This window comes from Solanum lycopersicum, chromosome 5 (assembly GCF_036512215.1).
Source record: "Solanum lycopersicum chromosome 5, SLM_r2.1".
NCBI classification, from domain to species: Eukaryota; Viridiplantae; Streptophyta; class Magnoliopsida; order Solanales; family Solanaceae; genus Solanum; species Solanum lycopersicum.
In genome coordinates, this window is record NC_090804.1 from 7508393 (window position 1) to 7530922 (window position 22530).

A 22530-nucleotide genomic window follows, 5' to 3' on the forward strand; every position below is an offset into this window, starting at 1 on the left:
AATATCAATGCACAAGCATTAGTGAAAATCAATAACTAAGAGCATACAAATTAACAAGTGGACATCATGTTTAGGTGCCAAAAAGTTTACGTGGTAGGAGTAAGATATAAAAAGAGGAGGCATCAAATTAAGATTACTTGCCTTCTTTGCTTCACTTAATTCTTATTCTTTGCCTTTTCATCAATCCAACTTTCTACTACAAGTCTTCATGGAGCCATATTCTTCACAACAACAACAATAATTCTGTTGTATTTGTTTTCAAGCTTTCATCTTGTCTTCCATATCCAAATTTTGATCATAATGTCCCGTCAACGCGAAACCAACCCTTATTTTCTTCCACCACATGTTCCTCCACTTGAACAACAACATGAACCACAACATCCTCCTTTCTCTTCTCAATTTCCACCTTCTAATGCAAAAAATCAAACGCCACATGAACCACAACATCCTCCTTTCTCTTCTCAATTTCCACACTCTAATGCAAAAAATCAAACGCCACATGAACCACATTCTCCTGGAGATTCTTATTTTCCAAGTCCAACGATGCCAGTGTCAACGAGACATTCCCAGCCACAACTTCATTCAGGACCACAACCGCATAGTACTGGTCATAACTCTCACTTACCAACACCAGTACCTCCACCACGACAGCAGCAGCAACATTCAGGATCTCGACCTCATAGCCAACATCATCGTCACTCTTCAGGTGAGTCCAAATGTTGTCTAGAGGCTCACGTAAACCCTGAAGCTCAGTGAATCCCTTCACTTGGCTTAATTCTTGTTTTAGCGTACTAAAAGGCATCATCCCTGATGAGCTCAGTCATTAACAGCACTAGTACTAGACACTGAATCTGGTTAACAAAGTGATACATCAATTGTTGGCAAAGAAAACGTCATGACTCAACTTTTTATCAATTAAAAACAAGAAATAAGGGATCTAGTATAGCATGCCGGGCCATGTATATAAACCTAACAATACATTTTGAGCTTATTGACATGATTTTAACTGCGTAAATATGTTTATGATTCATTGCGGTTTTCTACTCTTTTGAACATACAATTATTATTTGTAATTTACCAACAAACTTTGATGCTTTTTTGAGCTTTTCACTTTTGACTACTATGTTCAGGTCTAGTGCGAGTACCCACTAGGCGTAAAACTAGGCCATTTGCATGGCTAGTTGCAGGTTTTTGTGCACTTTTCTGGGTCATGGTAATAGTGGCTGGCCTAGCAATCCTCATCATCTATCTTGTATTTCGTCCAAGAAATCCAAAGTTTGACATAACTAGTGCAACACTAAACGCAGCCTATCTTGACATGGGATACCTCCTTAATGCTGACATTACTATACTTGCAAACTTCACAAATCCAAACAAGAAAGGCAGGGTGGATTTCCATTATGCCATTCTAGATCTTTATCATGGTGGACACCTACTGGCTTCCAGTTACATGGACCCTTTCTCGACAATGAGCCATGAGTCGAGGTTTCAAGATGTACACTTGGTGAGCAGTCAAGTGAGACTTTCTTTGGAACAAAGCCAACAACTGAAGAAAGAAGTGGATAATGGAAGAGTGAAATTTGAAGTGAAGGGATTGTTTAGAGCAAGGTCTAACTTGGGGAGTTTCCTTCAATACTCCTACTGGTTGTATGCCCAGTGTACTATTGTGGTTACCAGCCCTCCAACTGGTGTCTTGATTGGCAGAAAGTGCACAACGAAGCGCTAACAGTCAACAGGGCTTATTATTTGGACTTCAAGAAATGGTTTCAGTTACCTGTGCTCTCTGCTCTTTCACTCATGTTTTGGTTCTATCTTCTATCTTCTGTCAAAATATATGATTTGGGGCTTTTTAACCTCTTACCATTCTTTGTACTTCTCGGTCAATTTTACCCACAACACCTTTATATATTGGAAGAGCTTTATATTGTTTTTATTTTATTCCTCAACTACATAGAATAAAAGGGCACTGAGTCCTGAGATGACAGCTTATTAGCTGAATGTTCAAACTAGAACACAACATTCAGATAACAAAAACACTAGTACATGAATTTTTCAATACCTGCATGGTCATGGAATCACATAAGGTTACATAGAGATGCATAGAGGTTGCAAGACAAGTTCAAATGCAATGTAATGTTTTACTATCAAGGGGTAAATAGACAGATCATGTAATTATCTTATTGCAAAAAGGCTAAGGTTCTGAACAAAAATTGGGACTGCCACAACAATAGAATTTCTTGAGAGATGGTGAAAGTGGACATTCTCTCGAGCATAATACATACAAGTTCTCCCTCATACGAGGCACATGACTTCACTAACTATATTCTCTTCTCATAGAAATGCCAAATAATTCGATACCTTGAGATTACAATACAGGTATGAACAACTGATGCAGGAGCGATGACAAACAAAAATGCATCCTCTTATAACCTCCGGAATTGGTCCCTAGTGAAAAAGGGATGCCTTAGGGCATCACGAGCCGTCATTCTGATAGACGGGTCAAATCTAAGGAGACCTTGCAAAAGGTCTATAAGATCACCAGCTGAATGATCAACATGCTGCATCACTAAATTCTGCAGCAAAGCCCAGAGAACGTATGTAAGATTCTGGTGAATAAAAACAGGTGGAAAAGGAGAACACCAATTGTTGATCTACCTGGAGACGAGGCAACTTTATCACAGACTTTATGCTCTCTCGGGAAGTGGCGCCTTCAGGCCAGTCTAATCGACCCCTCCTTACATATTTCTCTGCATGTCGACTATCCAAATAAAAAAGGAATAAGTTGATTGCTGATGATAACTGATGACATGAACATAATAAAATGACACTCACTCCACTTTATTTAACATCTGTGATGGTAATGTACCCAATACTCTTTCCATCATGGCCAGGTGCTCTAAATTTTCGTGTGTCTGGAACAAAGCTTCACCCTGCAAAAAGCACCCCACATGAATACCTAGTATCTACTGCATTTTCCATCAACATATAAACATCTGACTTCAAAAGAACAGATTAATGATAAGATCAGATGCTAGCAAATACCGAGCATAGTTCTACCAAGATGCAGCCCACGCTCCATAAATCACACGGGTAGCTCCATCCAAGGCCTGAAACAATCATAAAGCTCAGTAATCAAGTTAGAGATCAATGATATAATTAGTGAGTATTTGCTGAGGGGAAGAAAATCTAAACCCACCAAGAATAACTTCAGGTGCACGGTAATGTCGTGTGGACACAATATAGTTGTGATCTGGTCGTTCGTAAGCAGTGCTACCGAAGTCTATTACTTTGATAGCACTCGACTTTGGTAACCTTTTATAAAATGATCTGTCTCTGTGTGACCATGGTGTACCCTGCAAAAGTAAGTAAAGGAACATACGCAGAAAGAGATATAAATGATGTGGCGTGATTTCTAGAGGACTAGTAGTTCTAGTCGTTAAAAGAGTATAACACAATCTTAAGAGATTGAGAAACTGAACCTAACATACCTTGTAGTCGGGCACTTTTATGTAGTCTGCAGAAACAAAGAGTATATTCTCAGGCTTAAGGTCTGTATGGATGAGACGCATATCATGCATGACTGCAAACAAAGGACACAATAAGCATTCACTCCATGAAGAAGTGTCTTCGAAACAGTGGTGGCAATATAAAGGCAGTAACTTAATTAACAAAATAGCAAAAGTAAAATGCAATAGTTAACTCTTTGAGAGCAGGAGAACAAAAAGTTGCCCAAGTATCTCATACTAGAAAAGTTAAATGAAGAAGTATAGACCACACACATGCTACACATTCCAACAATTGCCTCCCAATTTCACGAACTAGATCAACTGGAAATGCGCGATAACTGTTTTTCCGTAGAAAATCGAATAAACTTGGTCCAAGCTTCTCAAATACCTGTTAAGACCATTAAATTCATTGCAAGTCTTAAGTCCCCATGGAATTTGCAAAGTTGGGGATATCAGGTTACTACAAATCAGTAATGTACTTACTAAGCAAATATGGTTACGATAATCAAACCAGTTCCTTAATTGTACACAACTGCAAAGAAGGAATTTCTTTAACCATCACATGCAAACTTGCATTTACATGAAGAGCTAGTATATTCAACATAGACAACACATACCGGCTTCCACCCCTATCATATCTTCCTAGCAGCTGAAGCACGTCAATTTCTACCATTGCTGCTTCACGATACTTCTTTATACTTCGGATAATTTTAATGGCAACAAATTCCTTCTGCTCTCTGTCCCAGCATTCTAGAACTTGACCAAAGGTACCTGGTGAATAATAAAACATTGAAGAAAAAGATCCATGCCCAAACAAAAGTGTGATATTTTAGATAACAAATCAAGAAAAGAAAATATAGACTGACCTTCACCGATCTTTTTGAGAATTTTATCTGCAATTAAAGGAACGAAATTGTGTGAGAACATTATCGAGGGAACAGACTTATACTTGAATGCAACAAAACTAAAGCTGTTAAAGATATCCAGTCAAACATAGACATTGTGAGAAATAAATTTTGACATTTCAAAAGCTTGCAGTATTCTGCCAGTGAGAAGAGATATGTCACTCCTTGATTTGGCCCACACTAGGATGGGAAGGAAAGTCGACTCCTGATATTTATGCAAGCAAATACATGTGAAAAACAATGTGGAACCTCATTTCTTACACTTCCATGATGGTCATTTATTATGCCTGGGCAGAGAAATGGATTGTTGAGAAGAAGAAGTAATCCTCACCTATTGTTGTTTTACTGACTTTCTTCAATTAGTAAAGATAATATCTTGCATAAAAAAGGGGATACTTCCATATACTTCACGCATAATGATCAGGAAGAAAAACTTATTTTCTACGCATATTGTGGTTTCTATTTGCTAACTAGAAAACCATAATTACATAATTTCTTATGGACAAAACGATGGACTTCAGCACAAATCTAACACATAATTCCAGAAAGAACTGGATATAAGAGCAACCAGAAAGAACCTAACATTTACTTTGATTAAGCAGAGCTTAACACATATATAACATGGCGATGAAAAAAAAGTAATTACAGCGAGTTGTTAAATTCTCTCCAAGCTCAAACAAGTAATGTCCATCTTTGTCATCTTCTCGCCGTGGAGGAGAGCCTTTTTGAGCCAGTCCTTTTACATATAAATTATCATGATCGGGTAGTAATCTTGAATGCACATAGCTCGATGAATTGCCAACCTCTTGCCCATAATAAATTCCTGACTGAGCCTACAGACAACCATTCGTTCATATTCTTCTGAAAAAGATATAACATAAAACCTACCCTATATTTAACACTAAACTGAATTTTGAAAGAGTAACAACCAAGATGAATACTTTTACACAATTCCCAACTCAACAAACTGAATAAGCTGGACGTAACTATTAAATCACTACAAAATTATTGACATGATTTTTTTTTAATAAAACTTCGTCCAGCTACAAATATCTCACCAATATCAAATACTACATCTTTCAGTTTATATCGCATAAATCTTCCTATTCTACTCGGATCGGTTTGTACCTTTTTCATTATGATTCAATTCATCTTTAAATCATGCTAATTCAAATGACAATGCCACTCAAAAGAACCTTTAGAAAAGGCTATATTTTTATTTAAAAAATTACAGATTTGAGTGAAAAAAACTTCTGTTTTTCTCCCCTCGAAGTAAAAGTCCCAAATGGAGTAAATTATCAGATCCAAATCAAATAAACAAAGTTTTCTAACAGCTATTCATTTTATACTACAGATTTCGAGTCAATAATTTAAACATCAACTTCTCCTCTAATATTCTATCTTAATTCATCAGTTTTTGGCTCGCAAAACATTCATGGGACAAGAACTTCAATTGAAATCAAAACACTCAATATTGAACTATCACTTTTCGTGTCATTTTTCGAACTCTCACAAAACAGAACAAAAAATCAATAACAACAGACCTTTTATCGTCAAATATAATCAAAACACTCAAAATTCCACCAATTTTTTTCTCAGTTTCCCCAACAACATCTCATCAAAAAACACAAAATGACGCCAAGACATTCATTGAACCAGGACTTCAATTCCAATAAAAAAAATTGAGCCAAATAGTTTCATTCTCCGAAGGAAGAAAAGGTTAAAATCAATAACAACAAAAATACGAAAGGAAAAACAGATGTACCTTGGGAGTATGTGAAGGATCCCAATCTAGTCTTGGACGTTTCTTAGGACGACGATCCATGTAGGAATGTGGATATTCCGTTACGTAATCCATTTCCATCGATCAAATCGATGTATACATGAAGAGAGAAAACCCTAATCCCCAATTTGTTTGTGAGCTAAGGAGCAGCAAAAGCTAATGGTGTGGAGTTCCAACCGGCGTCTGATTGACAATGTGATCGATGGGTCACCGTTGGATTGCAATATTACCTTTAATAGTTAACCATGGTTAGGTTATGTGGTTACTTTATTTATAGGTTCTTTCTTTTCGTTTTTATTTATTTCTCTTTCCTTTTAATGTGTTTCCTTTATTTTTAAAAAAATCTCAAGTGTTTCCATTCCAAATATTCTATTCTGCGGCGAATTCAACGTTTTGAGTAAAAATTGATTAGAAACAAATTATATCAAATATTAATATTATTGAATAAATTTTATATCCTTAATAGCTCAATCCAATTTTTTAATATAGTTTTTAAAACACTATATGTAGAGTCGTTAATATGGACTACATATGTTGGATCGATCTGATATAACTCAGAATTTAATAGAGATGGATTGAGATTTTTGGAGCTCATTTAAGAAAAAGACTTTTAGCCCGACATGAATAAGTCTGTTGATTTGTGAGGCTTGAGAAATATTGAGACTCGCGAATTAATACAAATTAATTAAAAAATATAATATAATATTAAAATTTAAAATTAAAGAGAGTCCAAACTCAAAACAATAAGGTTAATATTTCTATTTAGATATTTATACTTTTACTTGAAAAAAAAAACTTAATAAATATTATAAAGATAATTTTATTTGTGGTTTGGTAAACAAGTATAAACATTAACATCATGTAATATTGTTTTGTGAATATTTATGATAATATTTTTAAATTATAATTTATAAATTAATTTAATAATTATTAAAAAAATACAATTTTTTAAAAAGGTGGGCTGAATCGAGCTGGCCGTTTTCTGGCCCACGCAAAAATGGACTAGCAGTCTGACTATAAAATGTCATAACTTTTACTTAGCCATATTGACAGCTTTAACTATATACCAAAAATATAATAAGTAAACATTTTTTATTTCAAAAAAAGTCATCTAATCTTTTTCTTTTGGTTTCCAGCGCATAAGATCAATTATTTCACACAACAATGTAAATTTCAAATTTCAATCTATATCGGTTAATTCTCGAGCTACCCTAAGCTCCTCAACGTCTACTCAATAGTATAAAAGTAAACTTTTCAGTATGTCTTTTTAATTATTAAACTAATATACTCTTAATTAATAAAGTTTTAAAATGATATTATATTTTTTTCTCTGTCCCATTACGCGGCACATAAGAAAATTTGAGAATTATTTATTTCAAAAATATATTTTTGAATATTTTGATTTATGATTTATTGTATTTTTAATGTAACTTAAAATAATATATGTTATTCATTTTGTCCCAACTTATGCGATACGTGTGAAATTTTGAACTCAACCAAATTAATAGTATGTTTTTTTAAAAATATTTTGAATTGTTAATTATTTTAACTTATACTATTCTTAATTAATGTTGTTTTTGAATAGTATATGTTATTTTCCCTAACTCAATTTATGTGGCACATGTGAAATTTTTGAAAGTTACTCAAATTTTTAATATCTTTTAAAATACTTTAACTTGTAATTAATAGTACTTTTAACATAAATTTCAAATAATATATATATTACTTTCTTTATCTAAATTTATGTAGCACATGTGAAATTTTTGAAGTTAATCACATTTTAATATGTTTTCGAATATTTTATGTTGTTAATATAGTACAGGTAAAATTTTGAAAGTTAATCAAATTTAAAATATTTTTTTATTACTATTTTGTGAATGCATAACATGTAATAAGAAAAATATTAAAAACCCATAAAATACATAAATTACGAAATATAAATAGACGAAGCTGAAGAGAAGACCAAACCGGTCAATTGACTTGTTGACCCTTAGGTCCTCAACACTCACTTTTATAATATATAGTAATATTATAATATAATATTATCACGTTATTTCAATTATTTGTCTAATTGTTTATTTATATTACTTTTTGAGAAAGTCTATTTACTCTATTCTGTCTTTCTTATATAAGAGTGAAAATCACCTCTTAACATTGTTTTTAAAAATCGATTTCCACAACTTTAAACAATAATCAAACTTCACTTTTTATTAAAATAAGAATCAAATTAGAAAACGAAGGAGTAGAACTGAAAATATTGTTAAACAGATACAAAAATAAGTATGGCAATTCAATTTCAAGCTGAAAATACAAAAAAACGATTATGCTATAATAATATAAAAACATATTAAACCTAAATTAATCATTCACAAGGCTAGTAACAATATCAATTAAATATATTTTCAAAAATAAATTGTGACAACATCAATAAGACTTGTAGTACTTTTACTGATTACGTTATTGTCTTTCGAATTTACGAAATTCGATAACTCTGATACATCGAATGAAATTTGTGTTTTATGTCCGGAATTGTTGTTGTTGATAACTTACAACGTAAAACTTTCGTCTAATCTTTCGTAGACATATCTTTTTCCTTATATTATTTAATAATTTCAACTTTCAATTTTTAAATAATATCATCATTTATTTCTTTTTGAGTTTATGTGCATGTTTTGTAGTCTTCAATCACCTGATCTTTTTTATTCAAGATGGCAGCACAATCGTCAAAATCATCATTTGCAGTGATAAGGTCTTTCATGTGCCCTAAATCACTAAAGTTTGAAGTGGTTCCATCTTCATTTCAAGATAGTTCTCCAAGTTGACTTTGAAATTATTTCGAAATCAGCTTGAATATGCTTAAAAATACATCCTAAAAATATAGTCAAGTGAATATCTAGTACTGGAAAATCTATCAACCTCATATCTTAATAATAAAAAATGTATATCATTTGTGAGACTACTTACGAGAATTATGGAAAATTGATTTTTTTTTTGAAAAAATTAAAAGGATCTCATAGACTAAGATATAAATTACAACCTATCCCAACTAATTTACATATTACGAAAAATTCTTTTAAAAGGAAGGCGAATGATACATGACTACCAGTCCGATACATTATAACTTATACAAGGTAAATAAATTACTGTTGAGATAAAAAAGAAAAAAACATAATAATCAATTCTGTTAGTTTAATCAGTTTAATTAACGCCTAACAGTTTCAAAAAAATTCATATTTTAATAGGTAATTGACTCAGATATTTCAAAATTCAAATTTCAAAAATATATCTTCTACATGAAAGAACAATTTGTAAACATCCATTGAAAAAGCGAGACGCGAAAAAAAACTCTGAATTTTTGTTACTACATGATGAATATATTAATTTTACTGAGGCATTCAGAAATTTGGGTCAACGAAGTGAAATATAAAAGCTAAAAAAGTGACGGAATCGTTGTTGGACAATCAATTTCGTTTTTAAATCTCAAAACATCAATTCGTCGAGTTAGGTATTTATGTATCAAGGGAAAACATTGAGATTCGTTATATCATAGAAGGTAACTTGTCTCCGATGAAAATTAAGAACGACATGGATGTTAAACTATATTTAGAAGTGAAAAAATGAGCCAGAATTTTGCAATGTATCCATTATGCATTGACACAATTGAAAAGATTAGTAGTAACGTACATAATTTTGATGGAACATGCGGAGAAATTACATGTGTAAAAGGCACAACACAGGATACAAGCTTTTGGGATGGTTGAATGAAGAATTTGTGGTTCTTATTATATTTCAGAACTGAAAGTGACAAATTACATAATTGATTCAAATAGTCTAGAGGTGAAGACGAACCAGTTATATAAGGATAAACAACACTCATAGATGTGATGGCAAAATATAAGATAAAAAAGACTTCAATTGCAAAGTAAAGAGATATGATAGACAAAGATATGTGAATGTTTGGATTCTTTAGATCTATAAATTATAAAACAATTATTTTGTTGTAATGTTTGATACATTAGTAATTGGAAAGTCTTTGAGTTTGATTTTGATTTTGTTTTGTTTGTTGAATATGATTTCTGGTTGACTGATAATGATACATTAATTGTTGATATATTAAGTTAATATTGTAGATATGTTAAGATAATATTGTTAAAACATTACAAAATTTTGTCACAACAATTAGTAGTCGATACATTTCAAATATTTTTAATACATGATTTATTATTTATCTATTTGTTGATATTGTTGATACATTGAGTTAATACTTTTTATATGTTAATATAATATTGTTGAAACATTAAATTAGTCTCAACAATCATATAGATGATGCATTACAAAAAATTGTGATACGTGAATAAATTATTTTTTTGACTCTAATACAAAAAATACACTAAATTATTATGTATATGTTCATAGCCTTAAGACCATTGATTAGGAGATTCAAATATTGCAGACCAATAGTTGTTATCGATGGTGCACATCTTAGCGGAGCTTACAAAGGGGCATTTGTATCAACAAGCACACTTAATGAGTCAGATATGTATTTTTGTTGTAGTAATGTGTTTGTAAATGGTATGTATCGAATAAGATAATATGTGTTCCTTTGTAATCACGTTGCATATTTTCATTGACATATGGTGTTATGGACACTGAAAATGACTGTTTGTAAACACCATTTTTCGAGCAATTCAAAAATACATTTGACGAGCGAAACGATATGTGTGTTATATCAGATAGGAATGAGACTATTATGAAGAGTGCAAGGTTTGTGTTCCCAAATGTACCTCATTATGCATGCATATGACATCTTTAGAAGAATGTCTGTGGAAGCTACAGTAGTAGAAACACCCTAAGTGATCTATTCTACTCTATGGCCAAGACATACAGAAAGAAGAATTTCGATAAATTGATGGCTAAAGTTGATAAAGTTGATTACAGGGTTAAACAATACCTTGAGGATGTGGAGTATGAGAATTGGTTTAGAGTTCATTCAACAGTAAATAGAGATAGAAATATGATTTCGAATATTGCGGCATGTATCAATGCTTGTATTGTTGAAGCACTCAATTGTCGATATTAAAATTCTTGGAAGAAGTTAGAATTTTATTTGGTTCTTGCCATTACAAAAACAGAGAAATAGCCTCTTATGCAATGGACACATTGAGAAGAAGATTTAAGGAGCTACTAATTATAAACGCGTCTTAAAATTCAAAGATGGAGGTATATATCATAAATAAAAATAATACAATTTTCATACAAATTTCATACAGAAACATATATTATAATTTCAACAGAAACATATACTCCAAGTTCAACAAAAAGTGAAATTTCATACAGAAACATATTCTAATTTCAACAGAAACATATACTCCAAGTTCAACAAAAAATAAAATTCCATACACAATTAATACAAGTTTCGTATAAGTTTCATACACTATTAAATACAATTTTGATACTTCACCGGTACACAGACTTATATCTAATTACTTTTTGACTAGTTTCTAAACAAACTTTACCATCAAATACAAGTTTCATTTAAGTTTCAGACACTATTAATACAGTTTTCATACTTCACCGGTCCACAGAATTATATCTAATTATTTTTTGACTAGTTACTAAACAGACTGTACGTTTTTCTATTTTGTTCATAAATCAAGTAACACGCGAATCTTCAATTTTATTACAACTCAAACACATACATTTACATATTGTTTTTCAGATACGATATACGTAACATAACACTGTTTCATCCAAAAAAAAGAAGATAAAAACTATATCTCAGATCTTACAATAATTAAAAAACGAACAATGTTCTACATGTTAAAAACAACAAATCATAATTAAAACCAACAAATCATAATTAAAACCAACTTGATGTATTCCACTTTTCACCATGTTTAATTAATATCGACTCAATGTTCTCTATCACAACAAATCAATTTATTTTCAAAGCCAAAATTTATTCAATTACTAAAAAAAATGAACTGAAATCCGCAAATCTGAAAATAATCGTGAAAATTGGGGAAAAAATAACTTGTACGTTGATGCCAATCTGGTAGAGCTTTTAAAGGAATTAAATCAAAATTTAATCTCATTTAAACTAATTGGAGAAATTTAAGGCAACTAACTAATCTGAATATTTTTTAAAATTTCTTAAAACATGCTAATCAAGTAACACCAATTAATAATTATATTTAGTTTAATTAATAAAGGATCCCATTTTACAATATTAGTTTATCCTTTTTTTAAAAACAATTTTTTTAATAATTTAAAATTAACATTATATTTTGTAATAATATGCTATAGCTTGAGATATTAAATGTTATATACTGAAATACAAACTCTAATGTTATAACTTGAGGATATTACTATATATAATGCTATGTACCAAATTTACACAAAAAAGATAATTTGTTATTAATTTGGGATCCACAAATTAATGATATAATGAAAGAAAAAGAGTCCTTCCCTTATTTGAATATTCATTTATATAAATCTAATTTTATCTCTCCTCTCTATATTCTTTAATTCTATCTTAAAATCACTCATACACATTGATTTTGAATTTCAAGTCTACTTTCTTCCTCCTAATCATAGCATCACAATTTAAGATAATCGTCAAAACGTGTTTCAACCCCTTTGTATAGTTTTTCGTTTGTATATGATTTATGCTTATCTCTTTTTTTTTTTCTCAAAAATCTTTCCTCACACTTCAAATTTTCAGATTTTTTCTGTAAAAAATGAATGAAGGAATTTTATCAAAGAGGATTACTTGAGGTATTACTATTACATGTCAAATTCATCAATAATCCATCATCGTTCTCGTTGGGTCTAACTCAAGTATTCTAAGATATTGCAAGATTTATTGTTAAATCTAAACAGAATAAAGAAGCTAAATCTATTGAAGAGTTTGAACCCAAGCACTGACACAATTAAAATGCAACAATTTTTATTTATTTTTCAAACAACACATAGACACATAAAATTTGACGGAAAAAAGTTTGATAGTAAACCAGGAATGAATTAATGGTATATGTATTTATCGTTTTTATTATATATTTCCATGTATAATATACAATTATACATATATATACATATGCATACACACACACACACACATATATATATATATATATATATGTATGTATGTATATGTATGTATGTATAATATTTGTATATTATACAAAAAGTTGTCAATTGTATATATATACGTTGTTTATCATTTATCATTTGTATTTCTTATACAATTAAATCTGTTAATAATTTTTTAGCAGTTAGTATTTGTATATATTATACAAATGAATTTGTTAATGATGTTTCTATACATTTTAGTTTGTATACCAAATGATATATATATTTGACGTTTTTAGGAATAATATATAATTACTTATTTGTATATATGCACCAGTTATATATATACAAAAAGTTTTCATGCATTTGTCGTATGTATATCTTATATGATTGTATATGTGCATGATAATTATATACATTTTGATTTGTATATTACAGAGTTCACGATTTGAATTTTTTTTTCAAATGAATAATTAGAAAGGAAGAACTTAATCGAATTATTAGTTTCAAATTGAAAAATATTTGTTGTTGTATTATAGATGAAGAAATCAAACAAAACTTTTGATTGTTAAAACCCAATAAAATAATTTTTAAAAAAAACTGAATTTTAAAGGATAATTTTATAGCTTGACGAGTCAATTTTGACAAGAATTATAAGGACATACACTTAGCATGAAATGTGTGATATCTTCTTTTTTAAAACTGATTTTATCGAGTCAATTAAAGAAGGGATAATTGTATAGAATGACAAACTAATAATATAAAATAAATATAGTAGCTATCCTTTGATTTATTTGTGTTCCATAGCAAACTGTTTGTCGGTCCCTCTCTTCCTCATATTCTCGCCCGCTTCCTGTCGCTCGCCTCTCTCGTTTTATATAATAGAATTGCATAAGTTGTGTTTCTAATTGTATAAAGCGAGAGAAAATTGTATAAAAGCATGCAAATACATGTATCTTTGTCCTATACATTTAGAATTATACAATACAAATATTTTTTTGCCCAAGTCTCTTTTACCTTTCTCGTTTTATATAAATTCAAATTGTATATAGTTTCTCTCTTTCTCGTTTTATACGATACGATTCAATTGTATATTTCCTGCACAAGTTTCTTTTTGCATTTTTTTCTTTCTCGTTTTATACAAATTCAAATTGTATATAATTTCTCTCTTTCTTGTTTTATACAATTCAATTTTGCCTTTCTCGCTTTCTCGTTTTATACAATTCAAATTGTATATAATTTCTCTCTTTCTCGTTTTATACAATTTATTTCAATTGTATATATATAGTGAATTATATATATATATATGTTTGCTATGAAGCGTAATTATACAAACTTTGCTATACAAGTATATATTTTATGTTTGCTATGTGTTAAAATTGCCCGAAAAATTAACAGTATATTTTGTTATCGTATTTAGTACTCATGTATTATCCTAAAAAAAACAAAACAAAACAAAAAGGTAAACATCAGAACCAATTTTCCTTCCGGTTTACGGGAAACATAAAACCGAATTAAAAACCAAAACTAAAACAAATAATTAAAATTAATTTCTTTTTTTTTTTAAAAAAAAAGCACGCAAGGAACAAGAGACTAGTTGGTGCCGAAATTGAACCCTCCAAGTTTTCCGGCACTTGATTTCTCTCCGATTATTCATAAAAGCTAAGAAAATCCGCTCCTTCCGACGAAATCTCCGGCGATCACCATATCTTCGTAATCGTTTTCCTTTTGTTTCAACACTTAGTTGACTTCACCTTTTTCTTAATCCTAGGGTTTTGAAATGTGTAGGTGATTAGCTAGATTGTCAATTTTTCGATGTCGAACGCCGGTGAAGAAGATAACGACGATGTATTGAGCGACGTAGAGGCCGATGATCCGGTACCTATTGATATAATTAATTCTTCCTCACCAGAAGATGTCTCAATTGAGAAATTCCGTGAGATTCTCGCCGAGCTGGATCGGGAGCGGCAAGCTCGATTAGCCGCTGAGGATTCTAAATCGCAGCTGCAAGTTTCGTTCAATAGATTGAGAGTTCTCGCTCATGATGCGATCAAAAAGCGGGATGAGCACTCGAGACAACGCGATGAAGCATTGAGGGAAAAGGAAGAAGCTTCGACAACAGTTGAAAAGGTAACCGAGGAATTGAAGGAAGTAACTCAGCAGAGAGATGAATTTTGTAAGGAGTTAGAGGAAGTGAAAAAGGCAAAAGATTCGATGAGAACTGAGATGGAAACTTCAGGTTCAATGTTAGTTAGTGGAATTGATAAGATATCTGGAAAAGTTAGTCAATTTAAGAATTTTGTAGCTGGTGGATTACCTAGGTCACAGAAATACACAGGATTACCAGCAGTGGCTTATGGGGTGATCAAAAGGACGAACGACATTGTAGAGGAGTTATTGAGACAGATTGAATCAACAGCAAAGTCAAGAAATGAAGCCCGTGAACAAATGGACCATAGGAATTATGAAATTGCAATTGAAGTTTCACAGTTAGAGTCAACGATTAGTGGTTTGAGAGATGAGGTTGCAAAGAAAGCTTCTGTTGTTGAGAGTTTAGAGAAATCTATAGGTGAAAAAGATGAGAAATTGTCTAAATTAGAACAAGAGATGTGTGAAAAGCAAAAGACTTTGGAGAGTAAAGTGGGTGAATTGAGAGATTTGGTTAAGGAATATGAAGGTAAGTTGAGCAGTTCAGAATCAAAGCTGGAAATGCAAAGATCATTACTTGCTGAGCAATTGAAATATGTTACAAAAATACACGAACAGATTTATAATGCTGTTAAGGTTGTTGATCCCAGAAAGGCATCTGAGTTGTCGGAATCCTTGTTTCTTGCTCAAGAGATGGACATGGAAGAGAATATAAGGGCAGTTTTAGCAGGATTGGAATCTATATATGAAATGAGTGAATTTGTTCTGCAGAAAACAAGGGATTTGCTAGAGGAGAAGAGCCATGAAGTGAAACGCCTAAATGAGTCTGTTTCTCAGTTAGTAAAAGAAAAAGAACAAATTGGGTCTTTACTTAGAAGTGCTCTTTCAAAGAGAATTTCAGTGGATTTGTCATCCAAAACAAATGAATTGTTTAAGATAGCAGAAAATGGATTGAGAGAAGCTGGGATAAATTACAAGTTCAACAATTACGTTGATGATGGTAAGATCACTGCTTCTGATAATAAAATGCATGCAGCAAATACTGAAGAGGATGAAGTATATGCTTTGGTAAGTCCTTTTTAAATACTAATTTGCCTTTAAAGTTTCTTGTTAGTTATTAATTTATTGGTGTTGTTGATGTAGGCTGGTGCATTAGAGAATATAATTAAGCAGTCTCAGGTTGAGATCATTGACCTTAAACATACTGTTGAAGAGCTAAGGTACCTCATGTCAAGCTTATAATGGGTTTATCTATAGTCTTAGCTGCATTTCTTCTCTATGTTATACTACTCTACTTGACCCAGCAGATAATGCATTGCCCTTTTGTCTTTTTTCTCTCTCGAGAAATGCTAGAGTATGAGCATAACCTATTCTTAGCCTGACATGGTTGTGTTGTCATTTTGCTTTACTGAATCAAAGGGAAGAGTCAAGTTTACTCGAGGAACATGTGGAAACTCAAGCAAAGGAACTCAGTCAATGGAAGCAACGTGTGGAGGAACTTGAAGAGAAGGAGAGGGTGGCAAATGAAAATGTAATGCAATGCCTAATCTCAAAACTGTATTTCATGATATTAGTATTTGGTTCATAGAGTTTAATGTCATTCATGGAGATCTGCTTACAAGAGTTGTGGAGAGCTAATATGCATATTTAATCCTTCTTGTCATATAATGAAGTCTTAGAAATAACTATTTCATTGCAGGTTGAAGGGCTTATGCTGGACATAACTGCTGCTGAAGAAGAAATTACACGATGGAAAGTAGCTGCACAGCAAGAAGCTGCTGCAGGTAAAGCTGTTGAGCAAGAGTGTGCAGCGCAGGTACTGAATTCTTAAACACCCTTATTGTAATTTAAATCATGATTCTGAAAATCATAAATGCATTTTTAACAAGTGGAGAGCTACTTATAAGTTACGGGTTCATTGATCCCATTAGCTTTTGCTCAAGAGAAGTCCACTAAATATCTATAGATATTTGTCTATGGATGTGTTTTTCTGTTCTTCTGTTTTCCATTAGATACAAGCTAACACATGCTGTTCAATTGCTAAGAAACTGTTAGCAAGTTTCTGATTTATTTGTCAGGCTAAAACAGTCTCTGTCATCACTCCTGCCAAAAAAAATCAACTTCTTTATCAGCTATTATATTTTAGAGTGAAGAGCAGTATCTCCTTCTGGCTGATTTTTTTCCTTCCATCCAGACACTTTTTCATGGATTTCAAGTGTAACCCTCGTTTCCTTTGTCTCTTATATCTTTGGAACGATAAAATATATTTAATACTTCATGAATAGAGTAGGATCTTTATTGTTTTAGTAATGCTCTTCACTTTCCCTTTTTCTTCTTTCAGTGGGGCGGGGCGATAGTGGGTGGTAGGGGTGGTTATTGGCTTAGGTTTCTCAAATTTTAGTTCATAGAATCTCTCTTTTGTTCTTGTAAGATGTGTTGATCGCTTAATTGTTGGCATGCGGAGGAACAAAATTTCTACGTTAAATTTGTACTATCCTGCCATTAATAAGTTTTTAAAAGGGATATCTCAGATTTAGGATTTGAGAGTATGCCATGTAGCCTAGAGTACAGTGCTGTTATAACAGTTTATAGCTAATTATTTCAATGCAAGAGGTAATTTTAGAAAACGTCGTGTCAAAAGTGTTCTCAAATTGCTTAGCAACCTGTTTCAATATCTTAATGAGGTTAAAGAAAAGAACAACAAAATGAGATAGTCAACTTCAAAGTACTTTCTTTTGGAAAAAAAAAAAAAGAGGATCAACTTCAAACCTTGTCAAAAAAAAATCGACTCAGGGGGCTCGACATCCTTATGTTAATCTATGTTTTTAGGAAACTGCAATATATTAAATGAATCCATATAGAGCCTAATGGGTACAACAGATCCCCATAATTGACTCAATTGGGGATTGAGGCCTAGTTGATTTATTGATAGATTTTGGATTGGGGTATGATATCTCTGCTGGCTCTTTTTAGATAGAATGTCCTTTGATTGTCGAGATTTCTGTGCTGTCAAGTTTCCTTTTATTCTCCTGGTCAAGAGTTTGTTCTTATGAAATGCCAGTTGGTCTGGGCAATATATCCGAGGTAAAACTCACACCCAATGAGTTTTCTTCTAGCAAAAGGAACTTGTGGGTTTTCCTGTTTTATAGTGTTATTTATACAAAATATAAAAGGAATAATAAATCTGAGAAAAAAAGGAAAAATATAGAAGTCCACTATAGAAATAGAAGCAAGTGTTGTTATCACCTGTCCTGATTTTGTTTTTCTAAAATAAAATAGAACAGTCGTCGTTTGCCTGAGCAACATGCGGAAGTATGCAAGTCTTATGGTTTATACTTTAGAGCTGTTTTGTTCTATGATACACTCTCCTCTTTGTCTCTCTATAGTTGATTTAATAAGGACTAGAAGTAGGTTAGAATATGAATATCATAGCAACTGTGGCTACAAAGAAAACGGGAGAGAATCAAAGTGTTTCATACGAAGACTTTGGTGTCTTATGAAATAACATAGTAGTAGTGATTCATGAGGTAACATATGATTGCTTGCTAAGTAGTATAAACTTATATGCGTGCAGAAATTGTTTTTTAAAAAGAACAGCATTTAGATATTTGAGATTATGCACTAGGTTGCAATTAACTATGTCATGTCAGATGCTTACATTAAGCTAAGACACAATATCAGAGTTTGATGTCCACAAGTTATTGTCCCTTTATCCAGCTTTATCTCTCAAATGGCAAACTAAAGTCTTTGGTATCAAATTCTGTGGAAAATCAGAATCTACTAAAGCGCGGGAATACACTTCTATATTGAGGTTACTTATTTGAATGTATAACTTCTGCTAGAAAAATAATGCACATGGAGCAATGCATAGACAATGTTACATTTATTTACTGCATTAACAAGATAAACCTACCAGAATGAATAACCAAGCACCACTGACCATAGACAGAAGAGAAAGCTCCTGTGTGTCAATTTGTAATGCAGATCTTATGTGAATCTCTGAATCTCAAATGGCAGAAGTGAAATTCATAGACCTTATCAGAGAAAAAATCGAGTCTAGTGAAGCTCAGAGAAGCACTTTTTATTGGATTCATGCACTTAGATAATTAGGTTTACATCTTAGACTCAGCCTATGGAATTGTCTGTGTATCATGGTTTAGAGATATTTAGTACTTAAATCATCTATAAACCAAAAAGTTACGAAAATTTAGTGGGATTCTAGTTTAATGCGTGTGATTTTTTCCCTATCCTGGAACAATTTCTTGTAAACAAACTGCTGCATATCACTAAGAGACTCTCTTCCGATGGTTCTTGTAGTTTGTTGCTGTACGGCAGGAGCTTGAGGCAGCAAAGGAGGCTGTACTAGAGTTCGAAAAGAAGCTAAAATTCAAAGAAGAAACAGCTGATGCAGCCATGGCTGCAAGGGATGCGGCTGAGAAATCATTGAGACTGGCAGATTTAAGAGCATCGAGGCTGAGGGATAAAGTGGAAGAGCTCACCCGTCAGCTTGAAGAGCTAGATGGCAGGGAAACATCAACAACTGGTCTAAACAGGCCAAGATACATGTGCTGGCCATGGCAATGGCTTGGCTTAGATTCCGTAGGTATGAGACGTGTAGAGACACAACAAGAGGGTGCCAATGAAATGGAACTTTCTGAACCCCTTCTTTGACATCCTCCTCTTCTCTTTCTTTTGATAATAATAGTAATCTCCGCCCTGGCATTTTTGTTTCTTCTTTTCTTGTAATTCATTTTATATTATTTCCTCTGCATTCCACCCGCTGTATATTTTTTGTGATCTTTGTAAGAAAAGTAATTGGACAATACATTGATTGTTCAAAGTTAAATAAGCCTTCTTGGCTTGTACACAAGTAAAACTGGCTCTGTTGAGAGGCCTTTTTTGGTTATGAGCATGAGCGTTTGGTATTTGTTGTTACCCTCAATAACACCCCGTTCTGGAATGCCCAAATTTTGAAGTTTTGAACAATAAACTTAGTTCAAAACGTACCTTTGTTGTTAGTGGTATATTATGTAATCTTTAGCAGAAAATTTAGAATGCATAATGTTTAGTTATCTTTTGATAGAAAAGGTGGAGGATTATAGTTTAAAATAGTACCACTAATATTTGAGTAAATGGTCTTCGAAAAATTGTTTTGCGGTGGGATTTGTTCAGCTCATGCAAGTTAAAGAAGAAGAAAAAAAAGCATACTATTAGAGAGTCCGAAACTGAATGGGTATAAAAAATTTTACAAAAATTCCAAAACGGTATATAAAATTTTATATTAACCAAAACGGTAAAATCGCTGCCCCTGCAGCGACTTACAAAGTATTTTGCGAAATTCATTTTTTTATTATAAAAAAATGAAATCGCTGCCCAAGCAGCGATTTCAAAAATTTTCTATTTATTTTTTTTAAATCGCTGCCAGTGCAGCGATATATAAAAAAAAATTATATAAATCGCTGCCCTAGCAGCGATTTATAAATTTTTTTTTTTTTTATATAAGTCGCTGCTGGGGCAGCGACTTATACTTAACTATTTTGCATGATCCAAGTTATTATGGACACAGTTTGCATGTGATCCTCTTATATATATATATATATATATATATATATATATATATATATCATTTTGTTTTAAAAAAAAATTCAATAATTTTTTTCCTTTAATTTTTTATTTAAAAAAATTAATTATTTGAATTCAAATATTATTTAAATTTAATATAATATCTTTTTTTAGAAAGAAAATATATTTATTACTTTAATTATTTTTAATTTTTTAAAAATAATGTATATTTTCTTATAAGTTATATACATAAATTTTAAAAAATATTATAATTTTTTTTATATATTAAATCGCTACGAAGATTTTTTTTATATTCTTTTTTAAAATGTTATGTATATATAAGAGGATCACATGCAAACTGTGTCCATAATATAAAATAGTTAAGTATAAGTCGCTGCCTCAGCAGCGACTTATATATATAAAAAAAAAATATTTATAAATCGCTGCTAGGGCAGCGATTTATATAATTTTTTTTTATATATCGCTGCACTGGCAGCGAATTAAAAAAAAATAGAAAATTTTTGAAATCGCTGCTTGGGCAGCGATTTCATTTTTTTATTAAAAAAAAAAAGAATTTCGCAAAATCGCTGCCTCAGCAGCGATTTTACTTTGTGAGTCGCTGCAGGGGCAGCGATTTTACCGTTTTGGTTAATATAAAATTTTATATAGCATTTTGGAATTTTTGTAAAATTTTTATACCCATTCAGTTTCGGACTCTACTATTAGATATATAAGTTGCAGAAAAGCTTCACTCCATTGGTCTCATATTCATTTTTTCTTTCTTTTACATACCTTTTAAGAAATTATAAATAAATAAATAAAAATTTAATAATTTCCCTTTCACTCTTTTCAGTATTATGTGTTGGGATCTTTCTTTATTAATGGGATTACGGGGTTAGGAGTTAGCATGATAATAGTTTGAGAGGACCATGTCAGCTTAGCTATTTCATTGGCTTGGCGAAAGCTATGGCGAAGTATTGGACTACATAATTTATTATATGTACATGAAATATTATTTTAATCATGTATAAATGATATAATTTTTCGTCTAAGAAAATTTGGATGAACCCCCTTGAATCAATGCCTCCCAAGTTTTTTAGAAAAAATCTACTTGTTTTTTTTTTTTTACATACTACACTATTATCTAAGTAAAAATAAAATAAATAAATACACTATCAACTAAAGATAATAAGTGACATGTCAGATTTTAAAAGGTCTAAATTAAAGATATTTCAAATTTATTTCTTGAGTGGCATCTTACGAGAGTTTTATCCACTAGCAAAGTGCAGCACTATCATAACAAACAATTTAACAGTTGAACGATATAAATAAAATGTTTGACTTGTAATCCATTAACAGATGTAAAAAAATAAAATATATTTAACTTGTAATTATTGATTACTCAAGTACTAATTTTTATTTAATTCTTCATTTTATAGTAGACAATAATATTCTGATGGATTACTCAAGTAATTTATTTTGACTCTTGATTTTAGAATAGACATTAATATTCTGCCTAATAACTCAGATGATTTTTGTTTTTACTCTTTTCAAG

The 22530-nt window shown here is 31.5% G+C and overlaps 3 protein-coding genes across 4 annotated transcripts; 2 read left to right on the forward strand and 1 right to left on the reverse strand.

Annotated features, from left to right (window-relative positions):
- The first annotated feature begins 156 nt into the window (after positions 1-156).
- LOC101248577 (uncharacterized protein At1g08160) lies at positions 157-1933 on the forward strand. The gene is made up of 2 exons (XM_010322644.4): positions 157-706; positions 1131-1933. The coding sequence occupies exons 1-2, from the start codon at positions 301-303 to the stop codon at positions 1724-1726; spliced, it is 1002 nt and encodes a 333-aa protein (XP_010320946.1). The 5' UTR covers positions 157-300; the 3' UTR covers positions 1727-1933.
- A 219-nt stretch (positions 1934-2152) lies between these two features.
- On the reverse strand, positions 2153-6499 carry LOC101247525 (serine/threonine-protein kinase AFC2). 2 transcript variants are annotated; one of them, XM_004239099.5, is made up of 12 exons: positions 6177-6499; positions 5058-5244; positions 4373-4399; positions 4124-4277; positions 3990-4038; positions 3780-3894; positions 3489-3580; positions 3197-3353; positions 3043-3107; positions 2833-2930; positions 2656-2758; positions 2153-2573 (listed from the first exon to the last, which is right to left on the reverse strand). In XM_004239099.5, exons 1-12 carry the CDS (start codon positions 6273-6275, stop codon positions 2424-2426), a joined length of 1296 nt encoding a protein of 431 aa, XP_004239147.1. In that variant the 5' UTR covers positions 6276-6499; the 3' UTR covers positions 2153-2423. The 2 variants fall into 2 exon arrangements, with proteins under 2 accessions (XP_004239147.1, XP_019069602.1); XM_019214057.3 differs by lacking the exon at positions 5058-5244 and having other exon boundaries at positions 6177-6433.
- Positions 6500-14726: 8227 nt separating this feature from the next.
- On the forward strand, positions 14727-20338 carry LOC101247822 (uncharacterized protein At3g49055). Its single transcript, XM_004239100.5, has 5 exons — positions 14727-16481; positions 16557-16633; positions 16833-16944; positions 17113-17229; positions 19731-20338. Exons 1-5 carry the CDS (start codon positions 15081-15083, stop codon positions 20082-20084), a joined length of 2061 nt encoding a protein of 686 aa, XP_004239148.2. The 5' UTR covers positions 14727-15080; the 3' UTR covers positions 20085-20338.
- The last annotated feature ends 2192 nt before the right edge of the window (positions 20339-22530 follow it).

Bases quoted from the DNA above. Each gene is read 5' to 3' on its own strand.
- LOC101247822 (XM_004239100.5), top strand. From the start codon at position 15,081: ATGTCGAACGCCGGTGAAGAAGATAACGACGATGTATTGAGCGACGTA. The intron at 16,634-16,832 runs GTACCTCATGTC...ACTGAATCAAAG, and splicing joins CATACTGTTGAAGAGCTAAG to GGAAGAGTCAAGTTTACTCG. The intron at 17,230-19,730 runs GTACTGAATTCT...TGGTTCTTGTAG, and splicing joins AGCAAGAGTGTGCAGCGCAG to TTTGTTGCTGTACGGCAGGA.
- LOC101248577 (XM_010322644.4), top strand. From the start codon at position 301: ATGTCCCGTCAACGCGAAACCAACCCTTATTTTCTTCCACCACATGTT. The intron at 707-1,130 runs GTGAGTCCAAAT...TACTATGTTCAG, and splicing joins ACATCATCGTCACTCTTCAG to GTCTAGTGCGAGTACCCACT.
- LOC101247525 (XM_004239099.5), bottom strand. From the start codon at position 6,275: ATGGAAATGGATTACGTAACGGAATATCCACATTCCTACATGGATCGT. The intron at 4,278-4,372 runs GTCAGTCTATAT...ATTATTCACCAG, and splicing joins TCTCAAAAAGATCGGTGAAG to GTACCTTTGGTCAAGTTCTA. The intron at 3,895-3,989 runs GTAAGTACATTA...TGGTCTTAACAG, and splicing joins ATCGTAACCATATTTGCTTA to GTATTTGAGAAGCTTGGACC.